This window comes from Peromyscus eremicus, chromosome 1 (assembly GCF_949786415.1).
Source record: "Peromyscus eremicus chromosome 1, PerEre_H2_v1, whole genome shotgun sequence".
Taxonomy (NCBI): Eukaryota; Metazoa; Chordata; class Mammalia; order Rodentia; family Cricetidae; genus Peromyscus; species Peromyscus eremicus.
The window spans coordinates 146,669,481-146,696,721 of NC_081416.1; the positions used below are offsets into that span (position 1 = coordinate 146,669,481).

The following is a 27,241-nucleotide window of genomic DNA, read 5'->3' on the forward strand; positions in this document are numbered from 1 at the left end:
GATCCAACGCCCTCTTCTGGCTTCTGTGGGCACCCACATGTACATACACATACATACAGATAGATGTATACTTAAAAATAAATCCTTTAACAAATGTATATATACATCTACCTCCAGAATCTGACTTCTACCTTCATAGTTATATCCATGGTCTAAGCAGCAGCAGCAGCAGCAGGCGTTGTCTCACTTCCACTCTATAGTCTGAATAGAGCACCCACGCAGTCCCGTTACAATTTACATCAACTGGGCTGGGTGTTGTAGCTCATGCCTTTAGTCTCAGTGGCAGAGGCAGGTGGATCTCTGCTAGAGCTAGAGACATGGCTTAGTGGTTAAAGGTACCTTGAAGAGGACTAGAGTTCAGTTTCTAGTACTCATGCTTAGGGGGTTCACAAATACCTGTAACTCTAGCCCAGAGGGATCCAATACCTTTGGCCTCTGTGTGCACCTGTATTCATGTGCACATACACAAACATATGCTTTTGGGGGGGGGGTGACAAGCATTTCACCGTGTAGCTTTGTCTGTCTGGCCTTGAACTCAGAGACCTGCTATTTAAGGTGTGGGCCACTACATCTGGCTCCATATACATAATTTAAAAAAAAAAACTTCAATTGTTTCCTATAATAATCCAATCAAACGCTGAAGTCCTTACACTGGCTGGTAAGTGTCTCCAAATCTCCCATATCACTGATACAGACTTCTGCTTTAAGTCTCTGCACTTGTTTTTACTTCTTCCTAGAATGTTCTCACCCCAGATTGCTCCAAAGCTCATTTCCTTTTACTGTCAGGTTTCTGCTCAAATAGCACTTCTCCCCTTACTATCTGGCAGAAAACTATGACCTTGTCTATTTCTTCCTGCTTTATTTTCTTTCCTCCAAACCTGTTATCAACTTCCCAACATTTTTACCATGATTTTGATAGTTATTGGCTTCTATGTAATTAAGTTCAGGAGTACAATTTTAGCCTAACTGTTCACACTGTTGTATCCCAAAATTTATGGTACAATAACACCTTTTTTTTTTGAGGCAGGGTCTCACTATGAAGACCAGGCTGGCCTCCAACTCAGATTTGCCTGCCTTTACATTCCAATCAACAAAGGCGTGCGCCACCACTTTCAGCTCAATAGCAACTTTTAATGTGACCACTTTCATCTACCCAGCTAGTAGTGACTCATCTTCTATTGTAAACAAAATATTGTGCATAAAACCAGAAGGTTACTGGTATGAATAAAGCATAAAGCAAGATGGACTAACAGTAGAAATATACTTAATTGATAAAATCACAACCAATGTTAACGAAAACCTGTTTAGAATAGGAGCTAACATAAAGTTCAAAGGAGAAAAATGATATGTAGTAATATTAAACTCTTTCTCTGCATGGGCCAGAATATCTCGATAAGGATAGAGATTCTCCAATAAGATGAAGTTAATAGGCTACATCAGAGTCCTCTAAAACAGTGGTTCTCTACCTGTGGGTCACAACCCCTGGGGGGGGGGTGTCAAATGACCCTTCTAAGGATCGCCTAAGACCACTGGAAAACATAGATATTTATGAACGAGCCATAATGAGCCAGTAGCAAAATTACTAAAGTAACAATGAAATAATTATATGGTTGGGGGTCACTATAACATGAGGAACTGTATTAAAGGGTCGAAGCATTAGGAAGGTTGAGAACTACTGCTCTAAAAGTTTAATTGGAGCTTTGAAAAAGAAAGGAAGATAAACGTTATTAGATAGATCTTAACTGGGCCTAGCCCTACTCTGTTATTAGGGATAACTACAGGGAAAAAAAAAATCAAGACACCTAGAAGATATGGTTAGACAAGGACGACACAGAGGTTTGGTCTTCACGGAATATGGGCATGAATTTACTAGAAAAAAATCTACTTTTACCAGTTGTTTGTTTTCTAAACATAATGTTTTGTTTGCTTTGAAACAGGGTCTATATATCCCAGGCTGGTCTGGAACTCACAATCTGTCTGCCTCCGCCTCTAGAGTGCTGGGATTAAAGGCCTGCGCCACCACGCCCTGCTTATTCCTGTTTCCTTGTAAACTGGAAACCTCTTAAATCTACGATCTCTATCCTTCTTGCTTTGATAAAGGTATCAAAGCCAACTCGATGAATTGGAGAAGTTAGGGCTCAACTACATTACAAAGATTTTATTCCAATTAAATGTGGCAAATTATAAAAGGCATTGTGGAGTCAGGTGCCCCGTGTGATCATCAAACTAAGAAATTAATATGCAAAGTATCTAAAAGCCCTTTCAAAAATTGAAAGTAAAAACCTACACCACCAGTCAAGCGGTGAGAATTTTAAGTTCAACTCAAAGTAAACAAGCAAACAACTGAGTTAATCACAGTTAATGCATGCAATGACACGGAATTGCAGAGTTCTCCAGAGTGGGGAGGGGCTGGCATTCTAGATCTTCTGGCCGCTCTACTTCAGCGAGCCAATTGCACCAACAGTTCCCGAGCTCCGGCGGACCGGGCTGGGCCGGGGAGAGGCGTGCGGGGACCGGATCTGAGCAGGGCCAGCCTCCGGCCCGTAGGACAAGGCGACGGCAGGGCCGCTTGGGACGGCAAGCAGCGCCGGGCGAACAGCAGTGGCCGCGCCAGGCACGACCCCGCTTTTGTTTATGGAGGCGAAGGCGGGAAGGGCCGCTCCGCGGAGGGAAGGCGGCCTCAGCCCAGGCCACGGGGCCGCCCATTAGGGAGCCGGCTCACCTTGGACATCATCTTCTTCAGCTGACTCTCGGACACCGCCATGGCGCGCGCCTCCGTCCCCGCAGGCAGAGGGTCAGCGCCACGGGGCCGCCCCAGGCCGCCAGACAATCGCCGCCGCCCCGCCCCCGCCAAGCAGGAAGCCGGCGCGCCGTGCTTCCGCTTCCTGCGCGTCACTTCCGGGGTCGCCACTGCGGCTTGAGGCTGGGCTTGGGGTTTTATCAGTTCCCACAGTTGCCGGCCGGGCAGGTACTGTTGTGGCTGGCTAGCTAGCTAGCTAGCGAGCTTCGACTCGCAGTGTCCCGCGGAAGCCCGGAGTCCGCGCGACTCGCTTGATTAGCTTGTGGGCATTCCGACTCGCTTGATTAGCTTGTGGGCATTCGGACCCCAGGAGTTGCTTTAGGCAACGATGCCTGAGGCCCCTCTTGATGTATCACATGTGTATTTGTTAGTTACTGTCGTTTTGTTTTGTTTTGTTTTTAGAGGTAAGGTTTCTCTGTGTAGTTTTGGTGCCTGTCCTGGATCTCGCTCGAGACCAGGCTGGCCTCAAACTTACAGAGATCCGCCTGGCTCTGCCTCCCAAGTGCTGGGATTAAAGGTGTGCACCATCACCGCCTGGCTAATTTACTTTAAATTACTACTTTCCCCTAATAATTCCTGTGCACGCACCATAATGATAAACACAGGCTGCAGTCTGCCTTGCAGGTCCTTGAGAGCCGGCTTATTTTCAAATTAAAGAGAATTTTCCTCTTTGAATTTCTGAGCTATCTCTCCAGTGTTAATCCCAAAGATACAAGGAGAAAGACCACCAATCCAAATCATCGTGGCTAAATCAGTTGAAGCAAGCAAAGTGAGGTTTTTCATTTGTGTATACTGGCTACCTCCCCCTATGACGGGGTTCAAGAGGACAACATTGGACACGTGAAAAATAAGGGTTTTTATAGCTTAGGGGTAAGAGGTTTCCAAATGGGGGATCTGGCAAGCAAATAGGGTTACAGAAGCAGAGCATAATAAATTGGTCATAACCATCTTTTGTGAAACAAAGATGTGGTTGAAAAGGTGGTTTTAACAAGGTGGTCATATCTTGGAACAGGCAGTATAGAGCCATTTGTAGTTAAGGTTATGGGTGGGGCATAACCCAACCCTTGTCTTTACTATAAGATGGCTTTCAAGCCTAAGATGAAGGAAGGCTGGTTCATCACCAGCCCTATTTTCAGATCCTTTTTCCCCCTTTGGTTTTTTGAGACTGGGTTTCTCTGTGCAGTTTTGGTTCCTGTCCTGGATCTCGCTCTGTAGACCAGGCTGGCCTGGAACTCAGAGAGATCCGCCTGGCTCTGCCTCCAAGTGCTGGGATTAAAAGTGTGCACTACCACTGCCCAGCCTCTATTTTCACATCTTAATTACCTTGTAGAATGCAAGAGGTGGTATTTGAGCTCATTTGAATTTCTATTTCCAATAAAAGCTTGTTATAGGGGCTGAAGAGATGGCTCAGCAGCACTTGTTGGTCTGGCAGAAGGTTTAGGTTTAGGTTCCCAGTTACAGGGGATCCCAGTGACCTCAGTGGGCACCAGGCATGTAGGTGGTGCACATACATACAATGCAGGCAAAACACCCATAAAACAATCTTTAAAAAAACTGTTAGTGAGATATCAACCATTTATTCTTACTAATTTTATAAGCAGTCATTGGGCTTAGTGGTTAAAATCACTTGTTCTACAAGTATGAGGGCCAGAGTTCAGACCTCACAGGGCATTTCTACCCACGCCTGTAACATCTATAGCACTGGCTTCAAGACGAGTGAAGAAGGATCTCTAGGCTTGCCGGCATCCAACTTGGTAAAGATGTGAGTCCCAGATTCAGAAGAAGACCGTGCTTCAAAGAATAGGATGCGAGCCGGGAGGTGGTGGCACACGCCTTTAATCCCAGCACTCGGGAGGCAGAGGCAGGCGGATCTCTGTGAGTTCGAGGCCAGCCTGGGCTACCAAGTGAGTCCCAGGAAAGGCGCAAAGCTACACAGAGAAACCCTGTCTCGAAAAAACAAAAACAAACAAACAAAAAAAAAAGAATAGGATGAGAGTGATGGAGGACACTGAACACCTCCCCCACCCCCATGTCTTTAAAATACTCAAAAAGCACGATTTTAAACTGTTCTTAAAGTTGTAGCTTACTTAGAAATGCCTTTAACTAGCAACTGTTTCTATGAATTCGAGTACTAAGTAACACACTGCTTTAGAAGTTTTCTTAACTAGGTGTGGTGATCTATAATTTATAATTGAAGTCCTTGGGAGGCTGAGGCAAGATAATCAAAAGGTCAAGTCCTGCATAGGCTATATAACATTATCCTGTTTCAAAAGTTTTCTATCTAAAATATATATTTTTAAATTTGGAAACAACTGATAAAGGTCATTTTCTTCATTTTGTACTTAAGCCACTTGAATGAATAATGGACATGGGTGCCCTGAGAATAACACGAAAAAACAAAAACAAAAAAACTTTAATCTGAATGTATTTTCTTTCATTTAATCAGACATCACACGGTCCTTTTAAAATCAAAGTTTATTTTGTTCATTATTTTTTATATTTAAGGAAAACAATGTAAATTGGAAAATGAAAAATATACCTTACAGTATCAAAAAGCATTTTAATCCAAATCCCAATAAAAACTATGAAGTACCGCATGATTTTAGAAAAATGAACATTTCCCCCACCTTGTCAGATGGCAAGAAGAAAAAACATTTTACTTAACATAGTGTTTTTTAAATGAGGAAATAAATATTTCACTAGTTTTTCACAAAAGCCTGAATTTCAGAACATAATAAGGTAACAAGTTTATAATTTGATGTATAATTGATAAATTGATTGAAATGTATCAGATGGTAGATATTATCTAGGAAATGAGCATTACTGCAGAGCCTGTACCTCAGAGGAGAGATTCTCAAACACTGTATATTTCCCTCTGGTTTTGAGACTGATACAATATATAGATTAATCAAGTCAACATCATCTAAACCATTAAAAAATTTGGAGAAAATGAAAGTTACCAGACAGAAGCCCTGTGATTGTTAAATAATCATCAAATCAAAATGAAGTACCACCTGACTTACAAGGAATTTATGATTGCTACTTAACTGAAGGAAATGTGTGATACAGAAAATGACTTCTGTACTATATGACCTTTTGAGGTTGAGGTCAAACTCTAACAAAATACTTGGAATACCAGTGAGTGTTCAGTACATATCTGTTGCATTGACATTGCTTTCTATAATTAACATAGTTCTTGGCAGTTCATTGTTATAATATCTGCAGTTGGTTTATTGTTCAAGGGAGTTATTAGATTTTAGAAACTGGGTTATGGTTGAACCACAATGGTGGAAGACTTGCCTAGCACGCATCAGATCCTGGGTTAGATCCCCACAAACAGAACAACAACAACAACAAAATTGTTGCTGGGCATGGTAGCCAGTACTCATGAGGCTTAGATTGCTGAGAGTTTGAGACTAGTTTCAAAACAAATGAAGAGGACCAGGCAGTGGTGGCTCACACCTTTAATCTCAGCACTTGGGAGGCAGAGGCTGGGGGATCTCTGTGAGTTCGAGGCCAGCCTGGTCTACAGAGTGAGTTCCAGGATAGCCAAAGTGGTTACACAGAGAAACCCTGTGTCAAAAAAAAAAAAAAAAAATGAAGAGAAAGAAATTCTATTTTAGGAATTACTGAATTCCAAATTAGTTATCATCTATTAGAAAATACTACTTTAAAACACATAAATGATTGTTTCAACTTTACTTTCCAGTAAAAGCAACACCAAAATCATCTACAAAGAACTAATGCTTATCTCCTCAACTACCCCAAGTTTTGTGGTTCTGGGACCAAAAACTATAAAACCTGCATATAGGGCAAGCACCTTACCACTGAGCTACATCCCTATCCTGAATGTCCAAGGTTTAATCCAGTGAACTCTGCTGGGAGTCTTCCTCAACACATTACTTTTTTACTTTCTCCAACGTGGATTGCTGAAGCTCACTTGTCAGTGTAACTACCTAGCGTCACACCAAGAAGGAGATTACTTCCTTCCACCTCACAAACCACTGAGCTCCTCTCTCTACCCAGACGGATTCCAAATGCTCTGGACTTCACTGCACTTAGCACACTTGTATTTACATGATATTTTGTTATTGTGTTCCCTTGCTAATCTGTAAGTACCAGCAAGGCTTGTCCCTAATCTGAGCATGTTCTCCAATAAAGTTTCCTTTGTGAGAAGTTCTTAATAACCACTGGCTGAATGACTAAATAAATAAACATTGTCTTCAGCACATACCACCTGTGTTATTTGTTGAGTCTCTGAGGGTCAGGCTAATCAATATTTGTAAAAAATATTTTTAAAAATATAGCTGGGTGTGGTGTTGCATGCCTTTAATACCAGCACTTGGGAGGCAGAAGCAGGTAGATCTATGAGTTTGAGGCTAACCCGGTCTATAATAGTGAACTTCAAGACAGCCAGGACTACATAAAAAAAAAAAAAAAGGCTTCCACATGAAAATGAAAGTAACTCTTTCATAGTATCCCAAATCTCAACTTTAGTTAGTGTCTTGTGACAGCTTGGCTTTTAGGCCTCTAGGCCTCCCCACAGCCCATGTTGCTGCCTATAAAGAGTAAGAGGTTGTACAGGTGAGCAATGCTCCTTAGAACCCCTGCAATCTCAGACACCAAAGTTGAACTTCCTCCTCTGTAATGAAGAGAAACAGCCCGACCTCAGCCAGTCAATGTCAGGACTCTACAGATAAAGAGCTCACGATACAGGAGCTGTGCCAGCAGTGTGTCACAGCAGTCACTGAGCTGTCTCTCCACGTGCAGATACTGACTAACCAACTACCCAGGCACGGTCGGAAGTGCTTCTTCTGGGATGACTAAGGCTTGCTCAGAAGCAGCAGACCAAGGCCTCTCTCCCTTAAGACCAAGGTTTTGTTTTTTTTTTTTTTTTTTTTTTTTTTTTTTTATGAAAACTTCATATTTTGGTCTCAAAATATACTGTTTGGCTGTTATTCATTATCTACGGCCACAGAAAAACACATCTCTCCTTTTCTACTAACACAGTTTTAAGATACATTCAAGATCTTCTAGCCCAGGAAGAGGTTATAATAGAAATTTCCAGAAAGGAAGTCTCATTGGAAATTAAATAAATAAATAATTTTTCATAGATTTAAAATTCCATTTAAATCCAATTTAAAATGCATACTAAAATCCTTTCTAATGTTTGGTAGCTAGTGAATTTGAAGAAGAAAATAAAATGCTTTGCCATTACCATCTACTGGATCTTGCAAAAGAAGCGAATTAATGGGTAAAGCCACGAATCTCTGCATGTACACCTACCACAGATTTGTGCCCATCCCACCTTCAGCTCACCATGCTTAGAATAAACATCCACAGCAATCTTTAAGGAAGGAGTTTCTTTCAGAACACCTCTAAAGTGCTAGATGTGCCTTAAGTTAGGACAAATGCAATTTAAAATGATACACAATGCAAATGAATATTTATCCCTGCTGTAGGTATGTCAAAAACTCCAAAAGAAATTAGATCCTTTCCCATTCTCTAACTTCTCAAGGCTTCAAATTACAAAGCTAGCTAAGAAGCTATCTACTATAAAGGCTGTTTGTAAGAACAAATAGTAAGTTGTGTAAGTTCCCAAAACTATGCGTGCTGGCAAAATTAAGCAAGCTTCCTCCTTCAAGTGCCTGCACTTGGGAATCACAGTTTCAGCTGCTGCTGGAGATCGTGGATTGAGGACCCACTGTTTTGGAGTGTCTCTGTCACTGTGTCTTCTGCTCTGGTTTTGACGACTTCAGATACTCCACTGGTTCCCAGGATGCATGGCAAACTTAAAAACACTTCATTATCTATACCATAATATCCCTGAAAGGAAAAGTTGGGATTATAATAAAGCTGAATTAACACAAAATATTAAAATCATGGGGCTGGAGAGATGGCTCAGCAGTTAAGGGTCACAAACTGCATATAACTCCAGCTTCAGGAGTTATAGCCTCTTATGGGCACCTGCACTCACACACATATACATAATTAAAAATAATGAAAACAAATTTAAAAAGTAAGATAATGAAAAGAATTCTCCCTTGACTTTTCTATTACAAAGTGATACAAGTTAAACTTAATTTGTTTACTGATTTTCGAAACTTGAGTTATGGCTCCGGAAAATGTTTGAGCTAGGAAGAGCCTGGTCAAAGACACCCTCTTTGCAGGGAGTTAAACTAGCTGTCTACAATGTGGTCAGCAGACTGGAGGCTAATCCAGAGATGGACAGTAGAGTCCTTGGGGAAAGACAGCATGGACTCTGGGCACAGCCACACACAGTAAGTTATTTTACATTTTCTTTCCATATTGCATTTCCCTCCTGGTATTCAAAAAAATCTGCCCCAGCATTTATGCCTCATGTTAGCTGTGTTTTGGGGGGAATTTATGCTCTGGTAAAAGGCAGAAAACTGCTGGGGTGACTTGCTGGCCTAGGGACAACCAGGAAAAGCATAGACTATATGAACACCTTTGAGAAGGCCCCCAAGTTATGTGGGAGTAAAAGGACAAGCTGATGATGCCGATTTCCCACAGCAAAGCAACTCAAGACTTTCTGTCTCACACCAAAGCTGCTGGTGCTGACACCGCAGTCCTGCTGCCTTTATAGGATTACTACCAAAGATACCAAAGTCTAAAACACATGAATGAAAATAAGTTACCTTTGCTAGAGTTGATACAGAATGCACTTTCTTTTTATTATTTACAATAGTGTCCACCAGGTCAGCCACAGACAGTCCAACAGACCAAGATCTCTGACCTTTTACCCTCAATAGTTCCATGGCTCTAGATTACAAAAGAGAGAGAAAGATGTCAGAAAATTTAAGAAGGCTTGCAGATAATATAATTATTACTTAAGTTCTTCCTAAGATGTGAGATTCATACTTCACAGAGAAAACACAAATACCCTCATAGCATAAAAAAGATGCTCCCCATCATGAATATTTAACTAAATATTACCTAAACAGTAAGTATCATCTGGGCATGGTGGCACATGCCTTTAATCCCAGCACTTGGGAGGGAAAGGAAGATGGAACTCAGTGAGTTCCAGGCTAGCCAGGACTAACTCTGTCTCACACCAAAAACAACTGAACAAAAAGCCATATAAATATCAGTTTGGCCTATCAACGCTGACAACAATGAAAAGGACTGATAACTAGTTTTGGGAGTTGTATGAAGAAAGCAGCCGTTATAAGTGCTGCTCAGAGTATAAAGTAATAGCAGAGAAAACGGGCAGCAATGATCTAGAAACCCCTTTCTCACCCTCTGTCCTGTGGCTCAAGTGAGCCAAGGTATACACACGAGCATGTTTGCTGTATTTGAGAAAGTCAGAAGGCTCACAACTGCAGTGACTCCAGCTGCAGGGAGCAGACCTCCTCTTCTAGCATGCAAGCACCATCTGTTTCCAGACCATTTGCTATTTCACCATCACCAACAATGCTCTCAAGTCTGGTGTGGTAGTAGAGTGTAGATTTTTAAATCAGCAGCTTGCGAGTTTTAGCACATCTAACAGTTGGGAAGAGTAGTGAGTGAGGTAATTTAACCTGACTAGGTAATACTGCGTTAACAGGCTCTTCCTCGTTGTTTTGTTTGGATGGTGCTGGAGATTAAACTCAGAGCCATGGACGTGCCAAGACTAAATTCCCATGTCCTACACCAAAGCCGCTGGTGCTGACCCAGCAGTCTTGTAGCTTAGTAAGATCAGAGTCTAAAATGCAGGAATGAAAACAAGTCACCTTTCCTGAAGTTGACAGAGAACGCACTCTTACAAGAGTCCACTAGGAGAGATGGCGAGATGGCTCAGCAGTGAAGGGCACACAGGACCCAGGTTTGGTTCCCAGCGCACAACTGACTGTAACTCCAGTTCCAGGGGATCTGACATCCTTGCCTAGCTTCTGCATGTGTCAGACACACATGTAATGCACATACATACATGCAAGCAAATCTTTATACATATAAAATAAAAATAAATCCTAAAATAAGAAGGTAGACTTAGATGTACAATACAGAAAGATATTTAATTTTATAATTAATCAGTTTGCAGGATGGTACAGATAGTATAACCTATTGTAAATGAACACTGTATTTGCAGAAATATTACAAAGTTGGGGCATGTTAAACTGGTTGTTTCTAGAAGATGGATTATCTCAGCTTTTTACTCTCTATAAACAGCTGTGGTATTTGAAGTTTAGAACAGGCAAACATTTTTTGTAAAAAAAAAAAAAAAGTATGTAAATTAAACCTGTTTAAATTTATTCCCTTTAAAAACTATAGGGAGCATAATTCAGTGGTAAAACACATGCTTAGCACATCCATGGCTCTGAGTTTAATCTCCAGCACCATCAAAACAAACAAACAAAAAAATTAGAAGAATGTATAATGTAATAATGCAGTATTATTTTACATTACCTTGCACACTATTCTTTCCAACTGTTACGTGTTCTAAAACTTACAAGCCAAAGTTTTACAGATCTACACTTTACTGCCACACCAGACTTGAGGAGAGTATTGTTTGTGATGGAGAAATAATAAATGGTCTGAAAATAATCTTTGTGTAAACCCAATGTACGGGGCAAACCCCAGAAGGCCTCCAGACAGAGCGTCTGTGCACTGCAATCCCCTCTGACAAGGATATGGAAAGCTTTGGTCTTAGACTGATTTCCAAATGTATTCCTGTGTACTTAGTTTATATCCATTTCTAGGCGATTGTAGAGATGAGTCCTCTTCCACACTAACTTAGTATTAGATGATTAGATATAAAGGAGGCAAATCACTGTCTCAAATCAGGACACAGCTCTTCCCTTTAAATGTCTAAACAAGCTTGCAAAGCACTCCTAGAAGTCCAGGCCTACACAGCACTGCTCCTTGTACCTCGGTACTTCCTGTGAGCAGTCCTGTTTACAGAAGCCTGGTGAGAACCTGCCATGTAAACAGCTGCCATGTCAGCTGTGAAGCACGTGACTTAGCTGGATATTCGGAAAATTTGCACTTTACCTGCTGGACAGCTGTGCCTGAGAGCTATGACTCATTACTCCGTCTCGGCCACTCCATGAGCACACTAAAATTAAACAAAGAATTAGTTATATTTTGCCAGTGACTTTCTAAGGCTAAGGTGTGGCAAATGGCTGAGAGTGATGGCTTATGCTTTTAAATTGCAGCCACCAGGAGGCAGAAGCAGGACGACAGATCTCCTTGAGTTCAAAGCCAGCCTGAGCTACACAACAAGTTCCAGGACAGCCAGGGCTACACAGTGAAACAGCGATTTAAAAAAAAAAAAAAAGTGTATGTATGTGTGTGTGTGTGTGTGTGTGTGTGTGTGTGTGTGTAACAACCGGTCAAGTGGCCTGATCCAGTTTTTCAGTTTTTCATCCTTCTAACAACAGTTACTTTTCTATTGATGGCACTGAATTTTCTATGCTGGGACAAGATTTTGACCCTAAATCTCCTAAAAGTATGATCCCTAAAGTCTACTTTGTGGCTTCTTTACCTGTTCTCACTCATCAGCAAAGATCCACAGGGGCCACTTTACTGTTCACACAGGAAGAGTTGTTTCCTCAGGCGGCTGCAGATAATAGGCTATCCAATGCTATAAGCACTTGACATTTGTTCTGCTGGGAAGCACACTGACTATTTGAGGAATAACTTGGTAACCTATTTTGGGATGGAATTTCTACAATAGTAAGAGAAGCCACGCCTTCCAGGTTACCCAAATCCTCTAACCATAGTGTTCATAAGGTAATTAAAACAATCTGATTCAGCACAAAGAAGCCGTAGTTTTTAAAGCATGATGGGACTTGAAACCTTCTTTTTGCACACGCCAAGCACGCACTTTGCCAAGGCACTGCATCTGAAGTGCCCACAACTGGATATTTGTGCTGTTTTTTAATATTGGCCTGAAACTGCAACATTTGAAACCAATTCCAATATTCATCTATATAAAGACTTTTTTTTTAATATAATTCTATTTTAGGGTAGGCAAAGCAAAAATACATTTGGCTAGAGAAGAATATCTTATATCACATACTCTAAACTGCATTAAAATCAACCAACCAAACCGAACCAAACCAAACCAACAAAGCCAGACTATTTAGTGATGTGTCAGCAACAACGGACTTGGTAGAACGTGGACGCCTCCCTTCCTCAAGCTGACTGACTGTAAGCTGCCCTGGTGCAGGGGCCGCTTGTTCCTCTTTTTTTTGTCCTCTGCAGTCTCTCTTCTCCTGTGATGCTGAGGACAGAAGCTAACATGCAGTCAACCCCACACACCATTCAAGATTATATTTAGTAACCACACCACCACTGAGGACTCGTGTAATAGCTAAGGTGAAAAATATGAGGAAACTTCAGGCTTTTTCTATAACACTGGGATTGAACCCAGGGCCTTGCTCATTCTGGGCGGGTGCTGTATCACTGTACCCTACACCCCGTTGTCTCTGCCTCCAAAACAAACAAACGACAAAAAAACAAAACAAAACCCCACAACCCTTTTTGCAAGTAAAAAAGAGCACAAACCCAAGAACTGTTATACAAAAAAATATAAATACTTATAGGAAGCTAAGAATTTTTAAAATTTATTTTTACTGGATTTTTGTTGTTTTGATTTTGTTTGTGACAAGGTCTCACTATATAGTACTGGCTTGCCTGGAACTTCTTTTCCAGATCAGGCTAGAACTCCCAGAGATCCTCCTGCCTCTGCTTCCTGAGTGCTGGGATTAAAAGTGTGTGCCACCATGACAGGCCCAAGAAATTTTTTAAATGTTCTACTTAGAAGGGTTATATAAGAATTACTTATGTAGGTTTTCTGTTGTATTATTAATATATTATTAGCAATAATTAAAAACTGGGGCATGAAGAACATTTGCTAACTGAAATACAGTATTATAGACCTTGAAAGGATAATTAATAGCAAGGTAGGCATGAGAAAAAATTCACAAAGGAGATAATCAGAAAACTATGAGTATTGCTATCAGTATGCATAGTTAAGATGGAACAGATGGATAAATAGGAATCTCATATCCTTTTTTTACTTAATTTTTAAAAAACTTATTTACTTATGCATACCAGTGTTCTATTTGCACATATGCCTGCATGACAGAAGAGGGTATCAGACAGAACAGGGCATCAGATCCCATTATAGTTGGTTGTGAGTCACCATGTGGTTGTTGGGAATTGAACTCAGGACCTCTGGAAGAGCAGCCAGTTCTCTTAGCTGCTGAGCCACCTCTCCAGCCCCTTAATTTTTTTTTTTTTTAAGATTTACTTATTTTATGTGTGTTGCCTGCATCTATGTATGTGCCTGAAGAGGCCAGAAAAGGGCATCAGAGTCCCTGAAACTGGAATTCCAGGCAGTTGTATGCCACCTTGTGGTGCTCAGAACCCAACCTGAGCCTTCTGCAAGAGCAACAAATGCTCTTAACCACTCAACCACCTCTCTAGCTCTATGCATCTCACATCTTTTAATCTTTCCTCTATATAAGCCCCAACTCATAAGTTAAGAGAGAAAACGTTTAGTGTCCAAATCTGCTTATAACAAAATAAGTCAGGATTCACTTAATTATTTCCTTTTCTGTTTTACTGCCCAGCCCTTTACACCCTGATGTAGATCCATTCTTGGTTAAGACATTTAAAATAACGAATTTAATCATCTTTATCTTCTATTCTGCAATTTTCAAAAACAGGCTCCAAGAATTTTAATGAAAAATGTCCATAGGGGACACAGGCTGTAGCTTAGTCAGCAGAGTGCTTGGGTTCAACTCTCAGCACTAGAGAATTATCACTGAGTGTGGTGACACACACCTGCAATCCTGGCACTAAGGAGGCGAGGGAAGGAGGATCAGAAGTTCAAAGGTCATCCTCAGCCACATAGCAAGTTTTAGGCTACCCTGGGTTTATGAGACCCTGTCTTATAAAAATTAATAAAGTAAAAATACTGCCTATAAGACTGCTCTTTTTTATTACATACAAAACCAAACCTGTGCCAAAAGAGATAACAGACTCTGTTCTGAGATCCAGCCCTCAGACTGCTAAAATACCACTGCAGTGATCTGTGTTTACATATGATTTCAATAACACGGTTAAAAAGAGCAGCTCTTGAGCAAATGTTCTGCTAACCATATAACTTGGTGCAGAATAAATGAATAATTTTTGGTCACAACAAGGTGGTGTCAGGATCATTCATTCAATCCAAAATAAGAGAAGCATTCCAAGCTGAAGGAGACAACTGCTGTATGAAGAACAGACGTGTAAATGGCACGGCAGTGCTGATACAACAGACAAAGGGTAACACGTATGCTACTGCTTTAACACACGCACAGACTTACCTAACCTGGAGTGCTTTCTGGGAGGAGTGGCATGTAAGCAGCCATGGCGGTAAACAGGAACTAGCTAAGGGAATGGGTGTTCAGGGAGGGTGCATGAGTCACCGCAGGTGACCTTCTGGCTAGCCCCTGACACCTGGCAGAACAGCAGCTGAAGCTGAGGAAGGAAGCAGGCAACAGAGCCTAAAGCTCTTATTTACCCTGCGACTCCTCCCTAGGCTGCGGCTATCACTGGAGAACTTGAAGAGGAGGATTTTACTTAGACACTTCTATTCTTACAACTGTTCCCAAGACCTAACATTGATTCACTTCAAAGTGTTCTTTCACGTTTCCTTTTGTTAATTCTTATTCACCGCCATCTTGGAATAAAAATTCACCGAGTGTTTACTCTGCGCCAGGCATGGCATAAAATATTTAAGTGATATTAAGTGACAGCAAGAAAGAATACATCTTTAGCATCAATTTAGGGCTGCTTTCATTGAATATATCACCCTCAGCAACTCACTCATCCTTACTGGGCTGTGTTTCCTCTTCAATACATTTAGAAAACAGGTGCTCAGCATGGTAGCGCATGCCTTTAATCCAGCACTCGGGAGACAGAGGCAGGCAGATCTCTGTGAGTTTGAGGCTAGCCTGGTCTACAGAGTGAGTTCCAGGACAGCCCAGGATACACAGAAAAATCCTGTCTCAAAACAACAACAACAAAACACCAAAAACAAAACAAAACAAACAAATAAACAAAAAACACTGGCTACTCTTCCAGAGGATCTGGGTTCAATTCCTGACACATACATGGCAGCTCACAACCATCTAAAACTCTAGTTATAGGGGATCCGACACCCTCACACAGATATACATGCAGGCAAAACACCAATACATATAAAATAAAAATAAATAAATTTTAAAAAGAGAAAACTGTTTCTTCCTTCCCAGGGTATTCGTAAAATTTAAGTGAGATACCTATATGAAAAGTACTTCATAAAAAAAAAAACGATAATAGTTAAAAATCAATTCTATCATATTACTGTTGTCCCTGGTGCAAAAATTATCAGTTGGTCTCTAGCATGCAGCCAGCAGAGGGAGCTTCTGATCCATTTCTGCCTTTAGAGACATGTAAGAAAACCTGGCCATGGATACACCCCACTGTGAAGCAAGAGTACTACAAGAAGACTACAAAGGTGAGAGCCAGGGGTGTAGCTCTGTGGTTGGAGTTTTTCTAGCAAGTACAAGGATCCCTGGAGTTGATCCTAGCACTGTAAAAGACAAATAAGCCATCTGATGCGTTCCTAGACAGTAAACAGGACGATGGTCTGGGAAGTGGGAGCCACTTCCAAGGTGCTCGTGATGCTCCTGACTGAGTGTACATTCATGAGTGCTTGCTCTATTAGGTCTCAAAATTTGCACATGGCTCTCTCTATATATATTTATACTATATACGTCAAATGTTACAACACTGTATTTAAATAATCCCAATTTGCATTCTCCTCTATTCCTGTTTCTAGTTCTCAGCTGAAAACACAAATTACAAGTGCCATGTCTATTCCCTATGTTTTCACTGCCTCTTGGCAACAAACCAATCCTGCCTTCTGGTCACTCCTTGGAAGCTCCAAGCTTCCAAGAGATGGGTCAGCAGAGCCACCATAGTATCTTAGGAACACAGGTGCTCATCAGAACTTTCTGAAATAAATCCCTACATTTAGGGCTGGAGAGATGGCTCAGTGGCTAAGAGCACTGACTGCTCTTCCAGAGGATCTGGGTTCAGCACCCAGCACCCACCCACATGGCAGCTTATACCTGTCTGTAACTCTAGGATCCAACACCCTCACACAGACACAGGCAAAACACCAATGCACATAAAATAAATTTAACAAAGAGACATGCTATAAATCCCTACATTTGAGATAAAAGGCCATTAAAAAAAAAACTACTTTGAAAGGAGATTTTAATTATTTTTGTTTAAAGACTTCAGATTCTATTAAATTATTACTTTCCTTCCTTCACCTAGACATACCAGATGAAGATATACAGCCATATTTATTAAATGACACCATCCTATTTTTGTTTTTGTGATTTTGTAAGTTACTACACATATGTATGTATTATGCTGTTGTTAGGAAGTTTATTGACCACACTACAAAGGAGGAATCAGTCAGGCAGTAACTACAATACTGCTTGCCTAATACAATATTTTGAAATGTTCTTATTCAACTCTATATTTATTATATGTGAAAACTTATTAGGGGAACTGGTTCAATACATTGTGATATATTCTATACTTGAAGAGAATGCACAGTGTCCACATTTTAACACCATCTGCAGGCAGTTCCTAGCTGGGGCCTCTGCCTGGTTCTGATGTCCCATTCCCGGAACGTTTTCATCACTCTTTACTGTCTATTCAAACCTACCCATTCTTCCAATACCTTGCTCAACGACTACCTTTGCCATCAATCAAGGTACTATAGGTATAGTATTCTTTTTTTCCTAATGATTTCAACCCATGTCAAATGCATATATAAATGTCTAAGCATCAAAATAATAATAATAAAGAGTATCATGTACCTTGTCAGCTAAAATATCTGCTATTTTCTTCTCTCTAAAATAGAGACTGTGTCCAAACCTTTCACATTACACGGAATCTAGTGAGCACTGAGCAGAGCGCAGACACTTGTATTCTGGTTGCGTGTGTGTGTGTGTGTGTGTGTGTGTGTGTGTGTGTGTTTAAATTAGGGCAGCTGCAATGCTATCTCCTGACCAGCCTGGCTTCACAACACGGAACAAGGTATAACAGGAGGCATCTCAAATACAAAGGCCTTCTTTGGGGAGAAGAAAAGGGATTCGTTTTTGTTTCCATACAGGGAGCTGAAGCGATGCTTTTGTGATAGCGAGAGAACAAGCAGCTTGTTAAAAAGGCCACAGGCTGAAAATTCTTTCAGAAAAAAAAAAAAAAGAAACAAACCAGAGGCATGCATTTAGGAAGGAAGACTTAGCTTAGGAAAAATAAACAAAGTTGGATGTGGAGAGAGTAATGGGGATTTCTAAATGCTTCAGGTGTATCGAAATGTTTAAATACAAAATTAATACTTTTAAACTAATTCTGGACTCCAAAATTCAATTCAAAATATAAAACCTGACTAAGAGGTCTAAGAGGTCTTTCATTAAGCTCAAGGAAAACGAATATATGAGCATGACAGAGGCCAGGTTGTAACTCAGTGGTAGTGTACCTGCCTAACACACATGAAGCCCTAGGTTCAATTCCCAGCAACACACACACAAGCACACACAGGTGTACATGCGTGCACGAACACACACACACACACACACACACACACACACACACACACACACACACACACACGGACAGCAAATGATCCTCATAAAGGTTCATTAACAGAAGGCATTCACTAAGCTCCACAATTCTAAGATCCCAATAGATTTGAAGGTCATGACTTCAGAGTATAAGCAGCAAAATTAATAATGATGTACTTACCTTTATTTTCTCCCTGTTCACCAATAACCCATACTTCTTTGCCTGAAGTCTGTGCCTTCAAAACATTCGTAATAATGTATTGTAATCTCTGTGAATCTAGATTGCATCCAATCCCAATCACTCGATTTGCAGCAAATGTGCTTAGTTTCCATGTCACATAGCTCATGATTTCCACTAAATGTTATACAAAGAGAAAATTTTAAAATTAAAAAAAAAATATGCTTCTATCCAAGCTCACAAGGAAAGTACTATTTCACTAGTGGAGCATGTTAGAGCCTCTACAGACTCTCAAAGTCTTAAACGCACTGAAGCATTATACTCCCTGAGGCAGGGTCTTGCTACATAGTCTAGTTGGCCTTGAACTCCCAATCTTTCCCCCTCCACTCCTGAGTACTGGGATTACAGAAGTGCACCAACATGGCTGCTAGTATGTTTATAAAGTGTATTGAAAACACTAGCTAGGTTAAGGCATTTGTACATAATTTTCTCACGATACCTAAATTGCTAAGGGTAGAAAATAATAAGTTCCCAGAACAGTTAAGGAAGAAAGGTAAAAACTGGGTACAGAGCCGGGCAGTGGTGGCGCACGCCTTTAATCCCAGCACTCGGGAGGCAGAGGCAGGCGGATCTCTGTGAGTTCGAGGCCAGCCTGGTCTACAGAGTGAGTTCCAGGATAGGCACAAAGCTATACAGAGAAACCCTGTCTCGAAAAACCAAAAAACAAAAAAAACAAACAAACAAACAACAAAAAAAAAAACCTGGGTACAGAAAGCAGGAAAATAATAATTTCATTTCAATGAAGCATTAATTATCTGTGTGCGTGTGTGTGCGTGTGAATGTGCAGGGTTTTGAACCCAGGGCCTCATGCATGCCAGGCAAGCACTCTATCACCAAGCCATATCCCCAGCCCAATAATCTCATTTCACGGATACAATTTCATTTATGTTTTAGGCTTAAATTAAAATACCTGTTCATATATTATTATGAGTCTAGCACCTTGAAAAAAAACCCTCACAACTCCCCTTTTTCTTATATGACAAAAGGACCCCAGGATTTAAAGAGACCAATGTCTCTGACAATTATAGATGAAACAGAACTCTGGAACATTTCTAACACGTGCTTAGTGATTGAGCCCAAACTACCTAACTCTTTGGAAACACTTATTTCTTTAAACAATCTACAAAATATAAAATGTTAAAGACGACAGTGAGGGTGGGTGAGATGGTGCAATGTAAAGGTAGCTGCCATTAAGCCAGACAATCTGAGTTCAATGCCCAGAAGCCACGTGGTGAAAGCAGAGCTGTCCTCTGACATTCATACACATTGGGTACGTGTGCACACATTCACAACAACAACAACAACAACAACAACAAACAACAAAATCAATGTAAAAAAGTTTCTTTGAATGTACAATGATATGTTTCTTCACATCTTTGTAACACCAAAGACAAGTTATCTTACACATAAAGCCACTACATGTTTGGGGGGTTATAACCATTTTCTCACGGAAGGAGGTATGGCTAACAACTGGAAAACAATATCTCATTTTGTTGGTGGCCATGTCAGAGGAGTTGCAGTCAGCAATGGAGCTTATGGAGTTCAATTCACTGAGCAGCAAAGCTACAGTCAATAAACCCTAGAGAAGCAAAGCCCTAGGAGGCGGGGATTGTCTCCAGGATGCCCCTTGCTTCTGCTGTGCTTCCTCCTGCTGGCTGCTACCCCGTTCCTGCTGTATTTGGCACGGTGATTACTATGTGAAAGGATCCCACTGTATCTAGTACAGTGTGATTGTTCCATAAGAAAATCCCAGTCCTCACTGGGCAATTTAATTACAGATTATAATGAAGACAATTTTTATAAGAGCAATGATACTTAGTTGAATCTATGATTTAATTAAACTTTTTGAGTTAGCCTAAAAGATACAGGTGATTGGGACAATTAGTAAAGATGATTACGAAAATGGTTTAGGTTATTCTGCCTGTTGCTCTAATAAGAGATTAAAAAAAAGACGAAAATAGGCTAGACGTAACCTTCCCCTTTGTTAGAGTGAGATTTGCCGAGGATGGAAAATAAGAACAAGGAAGTTTCATGCATTATAGAGCCATGAATTCTGCCTGTGGAAAAACAGGCGGATGATCAAAGAAAGCAATTAAGCCCCTACAGCCAGGGTTAGGCCTGAGTTCCTTGGTCATGTAGCTTGAAGAATTAATCACAGGTTTCAGTATGCACCTTGGAAAAAAACAAAATTGTGAAAGGAAATTAAATGACCCTATTGTGTAAAGAATAAAGAAAAAGATGGTTAGCTAGACCACTTGTTTAAAGTTTTTTTATAGGATAGAAATCTGCTACACTGAAACTATAAACAGCCGCCTGCCAGTACAAAATGAACTGACTGAAATAAATTTGGCTTGCTTAAAACTTTGTTAATCAGTAATAAAAGAATCACTGCTTTGGGGTGAAGATGTTATGGTGGGAAAATCAGTACAAAGGAAAACGTTTAACTACTTGTGGGCTTCTAAGGAAAACGTGATCTTAACATGATTTCCTCTTATGTAAAGATTTTAATGTGTTTTTGGAAAATATGTAACTTGTAGTTATGATGTAATCTTTTCTAACATAGAAATCTTTGTTTTAGGTGGTAAAAAAGGGATTAAGGGGGAAATACAGAACAGAACAAGCAGCAGAAAGAAAATAATGAAATGAAGTGTTAAGCTTTGGTCCTCAGGAAAGTCTCCTATGTGTGTATGCAGTCCTCTTCAGTTTCTCTGACCTGCTGAGAGCTTGTTTTCTCGGCAACATTTCATGAAACGCTGGGTTGTAACCTTGGTAACAAGTTATAAGGAGTAACCATTACGAGAATATGGATGTATGTACTGTTCATTGTAAAAGCAGTCTTACTGAATATCTTTTTATTTACCACAGTGCTTGGCTTTTTTTTTTTTTAAATCATCAATAGCAATTATACTGATGATCTGGACCATCATTTGAATTTAAAATAAAACCTTTTACCTGGTTGAGATGCAACAAGGAAGACAGCATGTTGACTATAATGTCCCAGAGCTGGGACAAGAGCTCTGAACATGTCCACGTTGCTTTGCACGGCATGCAGGTAGGACTCGGAACCACCCAAAGAGTTGGCTGTGAAGATCACCACCTTGGAATGAGCAGAGGCAGACAAATCTGATGAACAAAAAGAAACAGTCTGAGTTCAAGACAGTACAAACTAATGCTAGCACATGATAAAAATGTTCTCTATTCTATGAACAAAGAGCCTTCAGGCATACATGCCCCTATAGCTATCCATCAGAACACTGAAGAGCAACAGCATGGATCCCAGGGCCAAGCATGGTGGTACACAGCTGTGATCCAGCACTTGGGAGGTAGAAGCAGAATGGCTTCAAGTTGGAGGCCAGCCTGGGATATATAACAAGACAGGCAGGAGGTTAGAAAGAGCCAGCACCAGTACACAGAGACTGAGTTTTCTATGTAATTCACAGTTCTTAAAGGGGAAATGAATAATGTGCTATAGGTAAAATGAACTGACAGCCACTGGCCTCTGTACTGTGAGTCTGGGAGCCACAGGATTCCTTGAAAGTAACTGTGCTAGAACCAGGGAGAACGGGAGGAGGACTGAACACAAGTGAAGTGACTCGGGTAAGTCAGCAGAGGGGCTGGAAGTCAGGCCCAGGCAGGCTGGTTGCAGACTCTATGCTATTAACCCCCTTTGGAAGAATGAAAACTGGTAACTGGAGAGGTTAGGAAGCTTGTACAGAGCATCAAAAATCAGTGACCAGTTCAATTTACAACACTACACCTTGGCTTCAACCTGATTTGCCAGAGTCCTCCTCCTCTTCCTCCTCTGGCTTCCTCTGCCTTGAATGATAAAAATGTCCTCATCCTCACAGGTAATTCTGAGTCTCTGCTTGGTGGCAAGTACCATGTATTGTACACTTCTTTCAAAGATTCTGTTCTTTCAAGTATTCAATTATTTTACCACTTACCAATGGCTAATGAGACGCACGGGGGAAAAAGGATTTCCTTAGGTCCTAAACAGTCTCTTCCTCTAGGGACGGGTACTAAAGAGTTTCCTACAGGATCTGAAGAGTTAAAAGGTCCCTTAAGAACTTCAGGACTGGGAACAAGTGGCACATGAGAATATCCAGCTCCCCGAGGAGCCTTCCGTGGTCATTAAAGCAACTACAGTGCTCTCTCAGACGAGGAAAATGAGCTAACTGTCTCCTCTAGGGATCCAAAAGCTTGCTGAACTGTGACCTACTATCTTTAGAACAGACTGGCAAGTCAACTTCTCTGACCACCATCAGTACATCCTAGTTTGGGGAACTGCTTGATACATTATTTGGAAAACAGTCTTTTGAATATAAGAGACCTAAGGAAAGACAAAAGATACCCACACCACCGTGGCATGCACAAGCTGGTCTTATATATAAACAGGTAGAAATGTTTTAGGAAACACATTGGTTCAGTGATCTGCTTTTGTTATTTTGATTTTAAATTGTATTTCCAATGTATGCATCTGTGTGTGTATGCCACGTGTGAGTGCCTGTGGAGGCTGTTGGAACCCCTGGAGCTGGGATCACAGGCAGGTGTGAGCTGCCTCACCTGGGTGCTGGGAACCAAACTTGAGTCCTCTGCAAGAGCAGTTTGTGCTCTTATCCACTGAACCAGCTCTCCAGGCTTGGTGGGCTTGTTTTTAAAATTATGTATTCCTGGTAAAATATTTTTAAACCCGCATCCCCAAATGTGGTATTTATCTAGGTAAATATATCTGCACTAATACGATGTTAATACACAATAAAATGACGCTAGCCTCAGTGGCAGGTGCCTAGTTACCACTAACTGGGAGAGGCAGGAGGGGCAGTGGGAAACTGAGAGACTGAGGCCCACACACACACAAAGGATGAGACAGCAAGAAGAACTTTTTTTCTTTTTCTTTTTGTGGGTGTGGGATTGAATCCAGAGCCTCATACATGATAGGTAAGTGTTCTACCATTTACTTCCTAAAATAACATTTCAAATCTTATTTATTGTACAAAACCTTTTTGTTCTTATTAGAACTCGTGATAAGTACGGTTTGAATATAATCAAAGTGAACTGAGTGTCTTTGTTAGTCTTGGATTAGCACTTCTATGCACCACGGCAGACAGTGCATTCCCAGTTACAGCTGAGAAATTGAACTTACTTTTTTTTTTTTTTTTAATGTATGAGTGCTCTGTCCATATGTATGCCTGCATGACAGAAGAGGTCAAAATCCTGTTATAGATGGTGGTCAGCCAACATATGTGTGCTGGGAATTAAACTCAGGACCTCTGGAAGAGTAGCCAGTGCTCTTAATCTCTGAGCCATCTCTCCAGCCCTGAAACTGAGCTTTCATTGTTGAGAGATCATTTAAACTGCGAATGTCAGACTATAATGTGGCTGAGCTAAGATGCAAACCGCATCTGCCTGACTCTAAAGTCAGTGTTCTGAACCATTATATCCCGAGAAAGGAAGTGACCATAGAAATGCTTATTTGGAGATGTAAGTCAGAAAAAAAGAATAAAAATTTTGACCAATTAGAATGAGTCTGAATGGTATTTGCTCATTTGACTCCTGCTAATATATCCGGTTACAACTGGTATAAGACTTTTGAAAAATCCACTGATTTATTTCCAAGTCTTTGTTTCTCAACATGTAAAACAAGAGATTTGGAACAGGTGATCTTCACGGTACTTTTCAGCCTTAAAATTCTAGGACCTGGACTGGAGAGACTACTCAGTGGATAAAGGCTCCTGCCACTGAACTTGACAACCTGAGTTTGATCCCAAGGACCTACATGCAAGGAGAGAACCAACTCTTGAAGGTATACAATGCTATGGTACATGTGTGCCCATGTCCCAACCTGCTATGGGATGGTCTGTATGTCAAATGTGTTGCTGATTGGTCAATAAATAAATCACTGATTGGCCAGTGGCCAGGCAGGAAGTATAGGCGGGACTAACAGAGAGGAGAATTGAGAGAACAGGAAGCTGGGTGGGGGAGACACTGCCAGCCGCCACCATGACAAGCCGCATGTGAAGATGCTGGTAAGCCACGAGCCATGTGGCAAGGTATAGATTAATAGAAATGGATTAATTTAAGCTGTAAGAACAGTTAGCAAGAAGCCTGCCACGGCCATACAGTTTGTAACCAATATAAGTCTCTGTGTTTACTTGGTTGGGTCTGAATGGCTGTGGGACTGGCAGGTGAGAGAGATTTGCCCTGACCGTGGGCCAGGCAGGAAAACTCTAGCTACACCGACCAAAGTAAGTGAAAATATAATTTAAAAAATCTAGCACTTAATTCTCAGTTCCACAAATAAATAATCTAAGACGCAATTGCTAGAGCAAGTAACATAACCATCTTTAAACAGAATAATCAAACCTTTGCTGATCTCTACATTAGGCAGGTTGAAGATATCAAGGTCCATCGTCCCTTGGTTAGTCCCATCGGAGAGGTCTAAAAGGATCAGCTTGTCTGCAATGCCCTGTGTGAAAAAATTAGAACAAGAGCAGCATTCCACAGACATAGCCAGCTCCTCAATATGAGTTCACTGAGAAAGACCAAAGGAAGCCTCCTGAACTACTTGAGAATGAAAAGTAACACAATAGCAATGAAGGAGGTGTGCAACAAGACACTATTATGTGAGGGACACTACCCTCAGGCTTGACTACTGACTAGCAGACCTAACATGGCTTACTCAGGAGGCAAACTATATCTTCTTCTAATGGAATGAATGACAAAGGGGACATGGTGTACTAGTTAGATATGCTACTGTTCCTCTTGAGTCAGATATTTGCTGTAGTATCTGTGACTGTTATTGTTTGTTTGTTCGTTCTTTCTTTCTTTCTTTCTTTCTTTCTTTCTTTCTTTCTTTCTTTCTTTCTTTTTCTTTTTTCTTTGAAGTTTTTCTGAGACTTGGTTTCTCTGTGTAGTCCTGGCTAGCCTTAAACTCACAGAGATCCACCTGCCTCTGCCTCTCTGGTGCTGGATTAAAGGCATGCGCCACCACACCCAGCTTAGTATCTGTTCTTTTTTGTTGTTGTTGTTGTTGTTGGTTTTTTCAAGACAAGGTTTCTCTGTGTAGTTTTGGTGCCTATCCTGGATCTTGCTCTGTAGACCAGGCCGGCCTCGAACTCACAGAGATCCACCTGGCTCTGCCTCTGGAGTGCTGGGATTGAAGGCATGTGCCACCACCGCCTGATAGTATCTGTTCTTATCTTAAACAGTCTAGAATGATTTGGGAGTCTATTTTAGCATATCATTCCTGGCTTAAAAGTCAAAACTCATGCCAGGTTTCTTCAAAACAAACAAACACTCTCTATGTAGAGAAAGATAAATATAAGAGAAAGAGTGTACCACAAACCTAAGGTCAAATCCTGCTGTCATGCAGTATTTTCCCCAAAGACGTCCCAGAAAACTACTCCCCATGCCTGTGAATGGCTCCCTGGGCAGTATGGTGAGCAGACTGTAAGTAACAGCCAGCCAGTAAATGCCTAAGAGTCTCTGTAGGTGGGAATGGGAGCCCTTAGGTCTAAAGGACCCAGGGACTTACTAAGCATCACCAGAAGAGGCTAAGAAAGCAACTCTATTTGTTATCTGTTAGCTATACACTGGCCAAGTCACTGAACTTAGCCTTACTTTTGGTGTTTGTGAGATTAGTAAGTATATGGCACTGGGCCAGACACAGTAGTCCTTTCTAAATCATAGCTAACAATCTTATTATTGGGAACCACACTAGGAAAATGCAGAGAAAGTATGTATTTCCGTCCTCATTTAGTACACACACAAAGATCCAAAAGTGTGAGAATAAATTAGTACAGCTGACATAGGAGACAACTTGACTCCCCCCTCGCCCCCCTGCCCCCACACCCCCTCTCTTTTAATTGAGACAGAGTTTCTCTGTGTAGCCCTAGTTGTCCTGGAACTCTCTATGTAGATCAGGCTGGCCTTGAACTCAGAGATTTGCCTGCCTCTGCCCCATAAGAGCTGGGACTAAAGGTGTGTACCACTTACGCTTAGCTTAATTTAACAATTTCTATCAAAAATTTAAAACATTTTAGAAATTAAAAAAATCAGTAAATTATGTAATCCACTAGTCTCATTTATAGGAGTTATCCTACAAAAGTACTAGCACATGTGAAAAATGACACAATATGTATAGATACTCAAGATGAGAATCAACCCGAGTATTCACTTTGAAGAAGAAGGGCTGAGGCTATACTGTACCGGTGAGTCATCCGTGAGGTGCTGATCACCAGGCTGCAGTAAAATGAAGATTTAGCAGAAGACTCTGCATTTCTAACCAATTCTTAGAAGACAGATGCCAGTGTTACCACACTTCAAGTCACTCTGAAAGCCAGGTGTGGCTGTAAATGCCTGCAATCCCAGCACTCAGGAGGCTGAGGAAGGAGACTATTTAAGAGCAGGTTGGGTTGCACAGCATCACCCTGGTAATGATCTAGACTACAGGTTCCAATCCCCAGAAACCCATGCAAATAAATGTGGGGTGGGAATGGTGGCCCACATGTAATTGCAGCCTCAGAAGGCAGAGACATGGGATCCCAGAGTAAACTGGCTGGTAAGACTAGCCATATCGTCCAG

At 41.1% G+C, this 27,241-nt stretch overlaps 2 protein-coding genes and 1 long non-coding RNA gene across 6 annotated transcripts in view; 1 reads left to right on the top strand and 2 right to left on the bottom strand.

The window, feature by feature from the left end:
• Positions 1–2,865, bottom strand: part of Tsg101 (tumor susceptibility 101) — a 32,163-nt gene extending 29,298 nt beyond the window's left edge. The window contains exon 1 of one of the 2 annotated variants that reach the window (XM_059274090.1): positions 2,723–2,865. In XM_059274090.1, the coding sequence (XP_059130073.1) occupies positions 2,723–2,764 (42 nt within the window). In that variant the 5' untranslated portion in view covers positions 2,765–2,865. The remainder of the gene's footprint in view (positions 1–2,722) is intronic. The other variant, XM_059274080.1, reaches the window with a different exon arrangement.
• LOC131919696 (uncharacterized) lies at positions 2,729–7,034 on the top strand. The gene is made up of 2 exons (XR_009381381.1): positions 2,729–2,968; positions 6,510–7,034. It is a non-coding gene; the product is annotated as an uncharacterized LOC131919696 (long non-coding RNA).
• Positions 7,035–8,148: 1,114 nt separating this feature from the next.
• Uevld (UEV and lactate/malate dehyrogenase domains) overlaps positions 8,149–27,241 on the bottom strand; it is a 41,696-nt gene continuing 22,603 nt past the window's right edge. For 2 of the 3 annotated variants that reach the window (XM_059274111.1, XM_059274106.1), the window contains exons 7-12: positions 25,022–25,124; positions 21,611–21,781; positions 18,602–18,775; positions 11,792–11,855; positions 9,460–9,583; positions 8,149–8,626 (exon numbers count right to left, since the gene is read on the bottom strand). In XM_059274111.1, coding sequence (XP_059130094.1) covers positions 8,462–8,626; positions 9,460–9,583; positions 11,792–11,855; positions 18,602–18,775; positions 21,611–21,781; positions 25,022–25,124 — 801 coding nt within the window. In that variant the 3' untranslated portion in view covers positions 8,149–8,461. Of the gene's footprint in view, positions 8,627–9,459; positions 9,584–11,791; positions 11,856–18,601; positions 18,776–21,610; positions 21,782–25,021; positions 25,125–27,241 lie in introns of those variants that run through there. The other variant, XM_059274120.1, reaches the window with a different exon arrangement.